Here is a 14569-nt window from a genome sequence, read left to right on the forward strand (position 1 = left end):
TTTAGCTGATGTTGTTCCTGTTGCACAAGCATGTCTAAAAGCATAGGCAATGCTTACATGGTGGTCAGGTGGGCAGAGGGCACCCTATTTGTAGATCACCGACTACCCCAAATGTGAACTATCCCACTCTCATTTGATGACCCTGAAGAGAGGAAAAACATTAAATCAAGATAATCTAGAGAGTCAGCTTTCTACTCAAGGCAATTGAACAAAAACCTTACAACGTATCAAGTGGAATGCGATAGATTCAGAAGATCCTGGCACCAAGCTGGCTTTTGCTGCGGGTTGGATCTCAAATAAATATTCCCTAAGTTCCACCATGGAGATTATTCTTGGGTCATTCTTGAACAGACGATCAGCAGCCCTTAATTTGTAAGAAATAACAATAATGATAACTGAAGTGGGGGTGCCGCGTCTTTCAAAGGATCCCTCATTCTGGTGCTGCATAGTCCTGATTCCATATCATCCCTCTCTGTTTCACCTCCCACCACTTGCTGTCTCTTCATCTCACTCTTCCAGGTTTTAGTTATCATCCCTGCTCTCTGTTTCTCTCTCTCTGTCTCTGTTTCCCATCTTACTGGCATCTCCTGCTCAAATTATGCACCATATGAGCCATCTCTAAGAGCTATCGGAACGATAGGTGCGGCCGAGCGACAGAATTAAAGGCGCAGAGACAGAACCCATTGGTAAAAAATTTATTACAAATGCACGGTCAGCTCTTGCTGCTTTTTTTAAATTATTTTTTGCATCCGGATTCTCTCAGTATGCCTGCGATGGCGACCAGGAATATGCCGAACTCTTCGAATTTCACAAGATTATCGCCATCGAGGTCCATTTTCCCGCAAATGCCTTTCAGTATATCGCCACTTTTGTCCATTTTCTGTGAACGAGAAGAAAGCATATAAAATATATTTGTGCCTTTGAGTAAACAGTAAACAATGTGCACTGTATTGAGAGAGTTCGGCGGCTTCACAGTACTAGAAGAAATAAAATTAACTGATGGTTTTATAGGTTGAAGCCTACCAGACAGAGCAGCTGCCTGGTCGTGAAAAGACTTCTTCTGGCCATTATGAAAGCTTCCCTGGGAATGTATTTCACCCATTGCTTACCATTGCCTCTGCAGTTTGTAACTCACATTTTCTGGCTTTTTATTTGCTGCCTTTATTTCTTTTAGGCTGCCCAGCATGTCTTAAAGGCATATTTACAAGCCCGTATCCCCACCACATAGTCACTTTCAGTAACGTTAGGATGGCAATAGGGGCCTCGCCTTATTTACAAGGCAGTGTTAAGCCACTTTACGTGGCTTAATAGTGCCTTGTAAATAAGGCACCCTTTCACACTGTATTTAGCGTGATAGAGGAGGGCAATGGTTGTTGCGGTGGGCGTTCCATCGCAACACCCATTAATTTTGATGCTGCCTCCTATTTACAAGGGCAGCGTAAATAGGAGGCAGCGCCAAAATTAAGACCAGGAAAAACCTGGTCTTAAACAGGCGCTACGAGGAGAAATGCTTTATTTCTCCTTGTTTTTGCTGTTTCCATGGGTGCTGCCCAGCCGCGGGCCGTGGAGGGAGTTACGGTGGGAAATTCGTTTTATTATTTAAATTGTTTACTTACCTGTAATTATCCATTTGCCGGTTTTTAGCCCTCTCCACCCTGCCCCTCCCCCTCCCCGCCTCCCTGCCCCACCGTAACTCCCTCCACGGCCCGCGGCTGGTGCTGCCTTGTGCAGCACACATACAAACAGCAAGTTGCCTATGTTTATGTGCCGGAAGGTCCCCCTTCCTACACATAAACAATCATTTTACAAAAATGCTGTGTGGCCATTGGCTCTGCAGTTTGTAACTCACTTTTTCTGGCTATCTATTTGCTGCCTTTATTTCTTTTAGGCTGCCCAGCATGTCTTAGGGACATATTTACAAGACCCTATCGCCACCACAAAGTCACTATACCTGGCTTAACAGCGCCTTGTAAATAAGGCACCCTTTCACGCTGTATTTAGCGTCATAGGAGAGGGCAATGGGTGTTGTGGGGTTGTATGGCAATACAACGCGGGCTTTTACCACGCATGCTATTACAACGCTGTTTTTACAACGCAAGTCGTTAGAACGACTTGCACTGTAAGCGCTGAATAGTGGAATAGTTTAATTTTCTATTCCAACTCCAGCCCACGTTACAGTAGGGAAGGTGTTGGAACAGAAAATTAAACTATTCCCTATCCAACAGCGCCCTCTAGCGCAAGTCGTTGTAACGACTTGCGTTGTAATAGCAGCGTTGTAATGGTAGCGTGTGGCAATACCCGCGTTGTAAAGGCTGTTCCCCGTGTTGTGGTGGGCATTTCACCACAACACCCATTCATTTTGATGCTGCCTCCTATTTACAAGGGCAGCGTAAATAAGAGGCACCGCCAAAATTAAGACCAGGAAAAACCTGGTCTTAAACAGGCGATACGAGTATAAATGCTTTAGTTCTCCTAGTTTTGCTGTTTCCATGTGTGCTGCCTTGGGCAGCACACATAGAAACAGAAAGTTGTCTATGATTGTTTATGTGCCGGAAGGTACCCCTTCCTACACATAAACTATCATTTTTTTAAAATGCTGTATTTCAAATTCTATGTGTGCTGCATTAAGCAGCACACATAGAAGTATTGAAGCAGCATTTAAAGAGTGTTTATGTGCAGGAAGTGACACCTTCCTGAACATAATCCAACTTCCCCTGCACGCAGACACCCTTGCACTGTGGTGCAAGGGTGTCTGCGTTGGCCTGTTAAATTTAGCGCCGGCGCAGTGGGAAACGCAGGGCTGCACCATATTGTTGTGAATATGGTGCAGCCCTGTGTTTTGGAAGTGGCGGAGCATGTCATTAGCCTTCTAGGCTTAACGACACGCTTCGCCACTTTCATTGTAAATATGCCCCGTAGTAACTCCCATGGAGCAAACCTTGTTCACCATCGCTCCCTGTATTGCTCCACAAGTCCTCGCATTTCGTGAACAGGCCTTTACATTTTGTTATTACCTTGTCACATTTGCTGTGCGTTCAAAGACAGAGGTCAAATGTCAGGCTCTGGCCCAGAGCGTGGAGACTTCCCCACAAATGCAGGGCAACCTTCACGAGTGTGTAGACCGTTTATAAATCAGACTCCCAGGGGCTTATTTCCAAGTCCCTATCTCCACCTGAGCGTCACTTTTTTGACGCTCCAGTGGCGTTGCGCCAATCTCCATATTTACAAGGTAGCTCTAAGCCACAACGTGGCTTAACGCCACCTTGTAAATATGCCCCTTACCGCTGCAGTCTGCTACGGCAAAGGAGTGGGCGGGGGTGTTGCTGTGAGTATTCCACTGCAACACCCATTGCTTTTTTAAGCTGCCTCAGGTTTACAAGGGTGTGGCAGCACCAAAAACTAATGTCAGGAAATACCTGGTCTTAGGATGGCGATACGAGGTTTAATCTGTGCTGCACGCATAGAAAGAGCAAATCGCCTTTAAAGATTGTTTATGTGCAAGAAGGTGTCACTTCCTGCACATAAACAATCGCCCCTGTAGTGCAGGCACCCTTGCAACATGGCTCTAGGGTGCCTGTGCTTGCGCTACCTTTTTAGTGCCAGCGCTAGGGGAACCGCGGGGTGAGCTGTATTTTTGTAAATATGGCGCATCCATGGGTTTCAAAAGTGTCGGAGCGCGGCATTGGCAAATTTGACAGAACACAGAGCTCCAGCATTTTCTTGGAAATACCCCCTCCCCCCCCAGTATCTTACAAAAACAGAAGGGAAGCAGGAAATAAAGGCAGAGGAAACACACAAAGGTCCCATCTTCCACATAAAAGATTCAGAAGTGAATGGCCAGTAATATTTGAATGGTGTCTGGGACCACAAGCAGTCAATATAAGGACGCTTTTCAGGGAGATGCCAGACTCCCCTGTGTGAACGTTATGACCATATGGGTAAAATAAGTAGTACAATCTGTTTACGTTTCTGCTGGCGTAGCTGCTTGGTGGATATACGAGCCATCAGGGAGATTGTAACAACTCCAGGGCCTTAAGGGGGATGTCAGGTGCATCCTTCAACCAAGGGTTTTTGGAGGATAGCAAGAGGCAGGGAAACTGGAAAAAAGAGAAGATGGGACCCTTCAGGTCACACATGGTACTAACAGACCATGACTGACAGGTCTTGCAAGGAGGGCCCCAGGGCTACAGGAGGCAGGGGCGGCCTTAGGGCAGTACAACCGGTGCAGCTGCACTGGGCGCTGACCTGTGGAGTAGGCGCTGTGACCTTAAGGGGGGCACTGTGTTTAGCAATATCTTATGATTGGAGAGATGAGAGGCAGTTTTTCAGATGGTAATGAGAGAATCGTAGGAGGCTGTCCTCGGGTGTAGGGGCGCCAAAAGTAATTACCGCACCGGGCGCCACCAGCGACAAAACCACCCTGACAGATCCTTTGAGGTGGCCGCCGCTAAATTATGAAATCTGCTCCCATTTGAGATTAGGCAAACCACGGAACTTCTCTCATTCAGGAGAAAGATTAAAACATGGCTGTTTCCTAAGTGACCTATTGTGTGGTTCTGTCCTGCCTGATACTTGTATGCCCATGAGTCAGTTAGCGCCAGGATGCCTGCAAGGTGACAGCGCGCTTTATAAATAAAATAAATAATAAATAATAATAACAGGAGGCAGGACCACCAGGCTACCTCCGTAGAAGAGTAACATCCGGGTCATAATCATGATTGGTGTCAGTACCGCTCACTTGATGATTTGTGCTCAACCATCATGCTACTTATGACATGTTTACAATTGCATGGACCCTCTGCAAAGGAAATGCTTTGGGCCTCTCATTGCACAGTGGCCTTAGAGCACCAGAGATGGCTTGGTCTGCGTTACTGCATGCACACGTTGGTAGGGTCATGGGGACAGCGCAGCGTGTCCATAGGTTAGGAGGCTTTGCAATCCAAATAAGTCGCAAGCTTTCAACACTATCTACTGTAACACCCCCCTCCCCCCCATTGCTTACGCCATTTACTTACGCAGAGTGTAGGAAACTCCGCTTTGGCCATCTTGATGAGTTCAGGCTGGCTCAGCGTGCTGCTGTCCTTATCTTCTCCTGCGTATTTATTGAACTTTTCAATCATTGTGCACATCAAAGCTTCCAGATTCATTTTGTCTGTAAAACAGAAGAGGAAACAGAGAAACCTCATCACTTTCTTCTGGTCTCTAAAGTTCAGAAGAGACAATTGATGTTAATGGTGTTCAGAGGCAGTGGTTCTTAACCTTTTGGCTCCTGTGACCCCCTACTAAATCACTGCTGACCCTATTAGGTTCTGTGTACTGCCCCACTAAACAAGATATGGGTACTAAATTCATTTTTTTTTTTTAACATAAGATTTTATTAAAGAGAAAAACAGAGTCAGGAACTCAGTCACCATCAACACAATACATTTGAGTCAATTGGTACAAATCAAGCAGAAAAATAAATTAGCGTACAATTCGTCCTACGGGTCCAGCTCGGACCATGGCTAACTCAGTTGTCGGAGATTCGCAGAGTTCACCTCGATACTTGTTCCAATGTCCCCACTTCTTGTCCCATTTCTTGGGGTAACCTCTTATTTTGTACACCGTCTTCTCGGCGATCATGCAACGGTCCATCTCAGCCATCCAACCTCCAAATTCATTTTTAACCTCCAATTATATATATATATATATATGTGTGTGATGTCATGTTATGCTGTTATGCTGCATGCCTACATTAGGCCTACACTGCCCAAAGGTATTATCAAATCACTAGCCTGACAACAAATAAGTGTGTTAGAGTCATTTTCATGCTCAAAATTGGGCAAAAATACAAGCTTCTGAGTAGGAAGAAAAGTCTATGAAAATGGCAATCTTGTTCAATGTGAGGCCTTTTGAAGTGGTTATTCAACATGAGGCGTGATACAATAGACATTTTAAATCATTTTTTGTACAGTCCCAAAAATCATTTTTCTCATGAAAATCGATGTCCGGACTGACGAACTTTCTCCGAATGCTCAGTAAGGGTGATTTTTTAATGTTTAATCTTTTGACTGTAAATGACTGTTGTAGGAAATCATCACTTTTGGAACTAAAATAAGTGTGTTTAGAGTAATTTTCATTCTTGAAATTGGCTAAAATACAAGCTTCTGAGTAAGTGGAAAAGTCTGTAAAAATGTACATTTTGGTCACTGTGAGGCCATAAAAAGTGGTTATTCAACATGAGGCGACATACAATTGACATTTTGAATCATTTCTGTACAATCAAAAAATCAATTTTCTGATGAACAGCGATGCTTCCGGACCTTAGGCACTTTCTCCAGATGGTCAGTAATAGTGAATTTCTTGATTGTTTAATCTTTTGACTGTAAGTGACTGTTTGGTGTGAATTATCACTTTTGGAACTAAAATAAGTGTGTTTAGAGTCATTTTCGTGTCAGAAATTGAGCAAAATACAAGCTTCTGAGTAGAAGATAGAGTCAGCGGTGACGGGGAAAGAGAACTCAAAAGTGAGGGAACAATTAGGAAAGATGTAGTGAGAAATATTTGAAACTGCAGCATTTTTGATAAACGTATAGTGCTTGAATTTTTGATTATGTTATTTTCATAGTTATCGAGCAAAAATAAAATGACTCCAAATTGCCCTGAAATTAGAACGTATATTCCTAAACTTTAGCACACATAGTATGTGCATTTTGTAAGTGTCGTAGGCGTGACAGGAAGGGTGGAAAGGGGTTGCTGCAGTAACTGGGTGGGTGTGTGCAGTGAGCAGGCTGGTATTTAATTAGAAGTTGTGTTTTCAGGGTAAAATAAAAAAAAACTCTGCCAACCATGGCGTTGAACTGCTTTATTTTTCAATAATATTAAAGTTTCTCGGAGTTGTTTAACTTTATAACCATTGCCTCATTTCTTAATCCTCCTGTCTATGTGGCACACGACCATTCAATGCAAAGGAGGCCGAGTTGTTTCAGTTCTTCTGTTTCTATTGCTGCTCTTAACCCCTTGCAGACAAAGCATATGCGACTGCGTGTCTTCACAGACCACAAGCTTGTTTTTGCACCAGGACGGTGTGGGGAAGAAATCCATGATTCAGTGTATTGCGAAAACTACTATTTCAGAAGCATTCAGATAGCAATATGTATTCCGGATTTTGGGTTTAGAATTCTGGTTGGTCACCCAGCAATGCGTTTAGTCAGTCCTAGTTTTGATTCAGGCCTCTGATTGATCAATCAATGTTCTGAATCATCATATTGAACTGTGATTGTTCAATGTAGAGTTCATATTTGTGACTGAGGCCTGTAGTTACTCATTATAATTGATCTTTCAAAACATTGACTGGTCATTCTGTGTTGTGATTGGAGCTTCAGAGTTCCAGTTAATGATTCAGATTTTTGAGTTTTCGTTCTGATCCCCCATTATTGATTCAGAGATCAGATTGACAGTTCTATTTGCAAATTCAATGCTCTGGTGGTTCACTCAGCGTTCTTCTTCCCAGTCACTGATCTTCTGACTAGTCACTCACTATTCTGAGTAGCCATTCAGAGTAACAGATAGCCATTCAAAATGTTCCTTGTCCATTTAGACCTCCCGGTTGCTCTTTCAGGGTTCCTTTCGCTCAATCCTAGTACAGCTTGGTCACTCAGTCTACTACATACCATGTGGCTATTCAGTGCTTTTGTTGTTAATGATGAGTTTCTGCCCCTCATTCGCGTTTTTTAATGTTAATTTCAGGTTCAAGGGATGCCAGTGAGGCACTGCTTGGTGAAACATCTTGATCCCTAGATACTTTGCTTCAATTCTCATCCATAGAACAGTCTCATGACAGAATAAAGCAATTACAAAGAAAGTACCACCACACCCTGAAGGTTCCTCCTTTGATTCCCCCCATGGTCACATCAAGACCTGCTTCATTCAGAGAAGCTTTGAAAACTGCGAAAGTTTACGCGATGGCAAGTCGAAGAGTCTAAAAGAAACTCCTTGAAAACTCCCGGAAAGTTGCAAGGCACTGTGGAAGGCCACGAACATCCGCTTTGTGTCTGGATTCTTGGCAAGAAGACACAACTTCCTGTCATATTTACTGCCATAGTCTCCACGCCCTGCCCTAGCAGCAAAAAAGATCTGCTTCCTTAATGCCCACTTGTATTCCTTGCCACTGTTTGCTTTCCAAAGGGCAAATATGCAAAGCCGAACATGACTAAAGACTAGAAATTTGGAACGTACCCGTCTGTGACACATAGAACGGCATTTACTCTGTTGCATATGATGAATTTGGTTACTTTGGGAGGATTCATGGGTTCGGCTCTGGGTCTTTTAAAGGGTGTAACTCTATATTAATTTCTGCGTACAGCAGGGGCGGCTCTAGGCTCATGGCGGCCCTGGGCAGGGAGCGTAGGTAGGGGGCCCCGGAAGAGGGGGTCCGGGCGGGGCAGAGCACGGAGGCCAATGAAGACGGGGGGTCAGGGTGTTTGGAAGTGGAACAGAGCCGGAGGCAACAAAATCCCTGACAGGGGCCGCCACGCAAATATGTATCCATCCTCAGAGGATTATTATATTAAGGATATATATTGGCGTGGTGGCCCCTGGGGTTTGGTGGCCCTGTGCAGGTGCACAGGTTGCACATGCCTAAGGCCGCCCCTGCGTACAGACTATTACAATCCTATCATAACATAATGCAGACGCTCCACCCATAAGCTGTCAACCTCGCAGCGCTTCGAAGCAGGGCCGGCGCTAGGCATGGGCAGCTGCCCAGGGCCCCATGCCTGCTCGCAGCTGTGGGGCCTTGCACCTTTAAAGACTCCAGAGTATCGAGGCCCAGGTGGGCCCTGAGAGTTTACATTTTTTTCTTTATTTTATCAATCTCCCCTGCTGGCCCTTAAAGTAATAAAAGGCAGCTATAATAATAATAATATCATAATAATATAATAATAGTAATATAATAGTAATAATATAGTAATAATATCAGTGGGCCTAAAGGCTGCATCTGCATGTTGATGACAGCGCATTAGACAGGTGCTTAAAGTGCGTGTGAAGTGCACCCTGCCCCTGTATGAATGAAAAGCAGGCCATCCTGCAGGGCGCCCAACAAACGATAGAATGGCGACGCATCACAATGGAAACTGCTCACCCAAGATGAGGGAAAGGGAGCAGAGAGGCGAATGAATGGGGTACGAAAAATAGAATAAAGTGGGGGGGGGGGCAGATAGGTGTGAGTACGGCAGTGAAACACGAGGTGCACGCAGAGGAGCAGAATCAGCATGTAAAAGTGGATGGAGCAGGGCTTAAAGTATGCTGGGTCACCCAAGTCTTAGACCCGGTAGTAAATTAAAATGAACATTGAAAGGGGCCCTATATTCGTTTTCCTAAGTTTGCCTGCAAAACCATTAATCCAGTGTCTGCACAATGAATCAAAGTTCTGAAAAGCAGGTGATGAGACGGGCACGCTCTCCTTTTTTGCCCTCACCCTCAGAGTGAATAAATAAATCTTACCTCTGCAGCAGTGCCACCCTCCGCTACCTTTAATGCAACTTCAGTGAGACTCGTTATAGTTCTTTCACTGTCTCATCATGTCACAACTGACGCACTTTCCATATTATATACAAGGAAGCTGTAGATGTTGCTTATACATCTTATGCAACTAATAACCACTGACAAAGCAAATAGTCCTGGCTTGTAGGTGTAATTTTACATGTAGTAATATTTATAAGGAGGCAATGAAAGAAGCAGCAAAATACCAGTCGGCGGGCACGCTATGCTATGCACAGATTTATATAGCCGACATGTTTTTAAGCTACGCCCTTAATTATATCAGACATGCCCTTTTGAAAGACCGCCCAGGTTTTTTCATCCCACTTAAAGCCCTGCTGTCAGGACAGTATGTAGGTCGTTTTTTAGGTCTCGCCTGTCGATGCGCATGCGCATCGAGCAAGCGAGACTATAGGGGCTCATCCACACTTTATCTAACTTGCAAGGAATCGTGGCGATTCCTTGCAGTGCCCGTGACTTTTAAGCTCAATGCGCATGTGCATTGAGCTTAAAAGCGCGTGCACAGCCGCCCGCATTCCTCCGACACCTTTGAAGTGAAGCTTAGCTTCACTTCAAAGGCCCGGCTTGTTCACACCCACATGCCGCTCTGCCCCGCTCCGCCCCCTCCCCTGAGTCATCCTGCCTGCCCCTTCCCGCCGTGTCGCATTTCTCCTCCCCCCTCCCCCCTCCCCTCTCCCCTCTCTTCCCTCCGTCTTGTTATCCCTCTATTTGGCACCTTCCCTACGCACATTAATTTCCTGCAGATCTGCGTGTGACTCGAATCGCACTGCTTCCCTCGGGGTCACACAGACTTCTCTTTACCCGTCGTAATGTATTATTTAGGTCGGACATCAAACGAGTTTCCTGCTAATATATTTTTTCACAGCTGCTTGGCCGCTATCTTCTCCATCGTTTAACACCCTTGTTTTTGGTGGTCCCACTCTGGAACAGACCGTGCCCGACCCCCGCCCTGTCCTCCCATCGCCCTCCGAACTGCACCCCAACCCAAACAGCCTCAGAAGGATGAAAGGCCCCTGCTGCGACCACCCCCTTAATGTAATGTCTCTCCTGCAAGCACCCCCCTCCTCCCGCGCACCGCCGACAGCCCCCCCATTCCTCCACCTCCATTGAAAGCCCGGATCCCAGGACGCCACCCCCCCATCCCCCCTCCAGTACCCATCCCCTTTCCGCCTCCTCCCGAGCCATGCTACCCCCCACCTCCCTCACCCATCCAAACTGCGAGCCCAACTCCGCCCCACTGAAACCTCAGTCCCTCTCCCCAATTAGCCCCCCCAGCCTCCATCCTCACTGACTGGCGACCAAACCGCACCCCACCCACTACGCCAATGTACTCGGATCCAATGTACAGGGACATGGGTGGTCTCCGGGGCTTTTTTTTCGGGTCCGGCACATAAGAAAGTGTCGTCTGTTTGCATAAACGTGGATCCTGTACTCAGTGTTTACATCTTTAATAGCACTTGCTATAAACACACTTTACCACTGATGAAGACGAACTGACCCTCCTCTAAAATACCAGAAGGCTGGTCACCAATACCCCCACAAAGCCCGTGCGCTTTTACAACACACTGTAGATTATCTGTTTAAACTACGCAGCATAGGTAAAGACAACAAAGCCTAAAACAGCAGCCTTTTATTTTTATTTTGCGTGAGCAAATGATGCTAGTATTTAGTGTTCAAGCCCGGTGAAGGCAAATTATTAAACTTTCACGTATTGTCCACATCAAAACTAAAGGTGCTAGACTGGCAGAAGACGGATAAAAGCGGCAGCATCAAAAATACTAAATCTTGGTCTTGAGGCGAACCAGCAGTGCCTATTTAAGAATCTAAAACACGACGAAGCTTCCTTCTTAATGTCTTGCTTCATTCTGTTTTGGAGAACGGAGGATAAAATAGGATTTGCACAGCTTTTTATCAAATCGTTAATGTTATTACGGAGGCGTGGCTATAGCCGGCGTGCTCAGGAAATGACAGGCAGTGGCTGGACTCATCTAACCCTTTGCTCCCCGCTCTGACCAAGAAGCGCTGCAACCTGAGCCTGTGTGCAAATTCTTCGCCATTCACAAACCATCAATGGGGTGGGGGGAGGAGACTGCCGAGGAAGCACACATGCAAATCCTGTTGCATCCAGCTCTTGTCTTCTCTTTTTGTATATTCTAATAAATGCCTCCTTTGATTCATTATTAATAGGAATATCTTCAAAAAGCGTCACAACGTAAGGCAGTGAGGCTTCTAATCGGAGAATAGTTATTTTCTATCGTTTTCGTGGTGCGAGCCTGACCCTGGCGCATTACAGCTCTTTAAGGCAGAGCCACGTTACGGTCTCTTTCGGTACAGGTAGGCTGCTGCCATCATTACAGTGGCTCGATTTTCTTCTCTTTTTGTATATTCTAATAAATGCCTCCTTTGATTCATTATTAATAGGAATATCTTCAAAAAGCGTCACAACGTAAGGCAGTGAGGCTTCTAATCGGAGAATAGTTATTTTCTATCGTTTTCGTGGTGCGAGCCTGACCCTGGCGCATTACAGCTCTTTAAGGCAGAGCCACGTTACGGTCTCTTTCGGTACAGGTAGGCTGCTGCCATCATTACAGTGGCTCGATTGATTACTGCATCTCGGTGGTAGTGAGAACCTCGTAACAAGTGCTTTAGTGATATGTCCCCAGATTCGCAGGATATTGAGCCGAAGCTGGGATTTGAAGTTAGTTAGTATGCCATGTTCCAAATGTGTTCTAGGCAGTGTCTCAACCTCATCTGCGGAAAAAAATATGCATCGGTATAGACTGGGGGATTATTTTCTAGAGTGGTTACTCCTCGCCCCATAGTGTCGTAATTATAGGACACTGTGTTTCCATTCCTGGCAATTACTATAACAAATTATTGTTCACAGGTTTCGTATCCTATTGGTTTAGCAGAGGCACGCACTCGTGTCTACAACCCCAAGAACACATTTGTTGCTAAATTAAATCTCATTAGTGGTAAGGCGTGGTGTCTTGACGACAGGAAGTGGGATGAGTCAACACTAAGTTGGGAAGCAAAATATTTGTAGGCCACACGTTCGATCACGGAGCGGCAAACGTCATAGATTCATCCTTCCTAGTTTGATTATATGGATGCCTGCCAACACACCTTACTTTTTGAGGCAAAAAGGATGTTAGTTCAACTATTCACTACTCAAAATGTCTTCCCTTTCTTCTGTTGCAAGGTAATGAGGATAGTAAAGCCTGATTGTTTTCCTCCAAATGACTCTTATAGTCTTATCAAACGTTGGAAGGCATGAACATTTAAACTTGATTGTTTTAAACGACTTGCTGCCACATTCTCTGTGCCTTAAATGTTAGGTGTTACTGTTATAGAACAAATTGGTAATTATGTTTTCGTTTCACTTTGACTGTATTTAAATGGCACTACTTGCTTATTTGGCAATATTGTATTGTATTGTATTGTATTGTCCAGCCATTACTTAACACTTTCAATCCCTGAACTGATCAGCGGTGTTTACTGAAGTGGTGGTCTTTAGTGGAACAGTGCAATAGGTCTCGGAGCATTTGAGTTAGAGCTTTTACATTTGTTTATGGCTTTTTTTCTTTGTAATTCTTTAGCATTGCCTACAGGAAACAAAAATGCTAAAGATTTACAAAAAAAACCCATAAACAATTCTAAAAGCACTAACTCTAATGCTGCGAGACCTATTGCATTTCCAATGCTTGTTTGGCTAGTTGTTGACCTGCATTATGGTTAAGTGAGCCAGGCTTTACTCTTGATTTTTATGATATTAAAGCAAACATTGCCTGCGTGAAACTCACATCAGTGCAGTCCTTTCATACCTTACAAAAAACGTATACAGCATGTGTTTACAAGTTGAAAACTGCCCTAGTTTGCAAACATGGCACACTTTTCTAGCTAACTAACTCACTAATGGGGGGCCCTTTTATTTTGATACACGGGCCTATTTTTTGTCCCTGTCTGATGCTGCATGTTAAGCAGGGCCACTGGAATTATGCGATTGTGCAGTGGCGGTGATTTTAATACATTTTAATTGAACAAAAAAAACACTTTCCTTAGCTGGCCCGATCCAACGTCACCTCTGCCCGGGGCCTCACATGTTCCTATTCTGCTCGGGGCCCCACATATCCTAGGACCGGCCCTGCTTTGAAGGCACCACAGACCCCCGATAAGCGCTATGGAAAGAAACCTTAGCCCTGGGACGCGTCGCCGTAACCCAGAGGTGGCACCCATCAGGGAACTTATCGCAACAGCAGATAAACGATGGAAACTTACCGCACTGAGAAGCCATTGCTGCAGGAAGCTGTCTGTATTGGGAGGGATGCGTGTGAGTGAGCGTGTTATGGGAGGGAGGCAGTGCTTTTATACTTTCCACAAAGCCAACCCCCTCAGTGACCGTCCAAACCGCTGGAATGCTGTTTTTTTGTTTCATACACTTGGCATGATCTTTTAATCCGCCCCCTCCCTATGCCAGAGGCTCTGCGCTCTGTGCTGTGTGTCTGTTGACGTGCTGGCTGCATTTCAGCAGCACGGGTAAACTGTATGTAGCCATGCTGTTGGCAACGATTCGGGTTCCGCCGTGATTCTGAGTTTGTGTTTGATATAGCGCCTTCATGGTACTCTCTCTTCATTTACTGAGGGCGAAGCTTCTCATGTAAAGGGCTCCGTGGGGGCTGAGTCTGCCAGGACGCGCCCCCTCGCTCGAAGGAACCTCTCTCTCATCCTCATCATCTCTGCGAGAAAGAGCCAGATGGAAAAAAATAGACTATTTCTGCAAGAGTTTGAGAAGAATCCACAAGTGTTTAAGATGTTTGTAGGAACATTAAAACATGATTTTAATCACTCCTGTCATGTTTCCAGCGCTTTAATTGGGCAGGCACTGTCGGGTACTGAGTACCTACACTTCTTTCATTTGTAGGGACAGTGCAGGCACTTCTCTACACTGCTTCAATGCTTTTAATGGGAGAGTACCGGCACTTCTCAGGAACAAGGAGTACCAGCACTTTTGTGTTTCCATTGCAAGCAC

At 45.2% G+C, this 14569-nt stretch overlaps 1 protein-coding gene across 1 annotated transcript; it reads right to left on the reverse strand.

Annotated features, from left to right (window-relative positions):
* Positions 1-680: 680 nt before the first annotated feature.
* On the reverse strand, positions 681-13952 carry LOC144799879 (protein S100-G-like). The gene is made up of 3 exons (XM_078671484.1): positions 13819-13952; positions 5016-5152; positions 681-880 (listed from the first exon to the last, which is right to left on the reverse strand). Exons 1-3 carry the CDS (start codon positions 13832-13834, stop codon positions 737-739), a joined length of 297 nt encoding a protein of 98 aa, XP_078527610.1. The 5' UTR covers positions 13835-13952; the 3' UTR covers positions 681-736.
* Positions 13953-14569: the final 617 nt, after the last annotated feature.

This window comes from Lissotriton helveticus, chromosome 12, assembly GCF_964261635.1.
Source record: "Lissotriton helveticus chromosome 12, aLisHel1.1, whole genome shotgun sequence".
Lineage (NCBI taxonomy): Eukaryota > Metazoa > Chordata > Amphibia > Caudata > Salamandridae > Lissotriton > Lissotriton helveticus.

Coding starts and splice junctions, on each gene's coding strand:
- LOC144799879 (XM_078671484.1), bottom strand. Junction 881..5,015: donor CGGAGTTTCCTACACTCTGC/GTAAGTAAATGG, acceptor TCTCGTTCACAG/AAAATGGACAAAAGTGGCGA.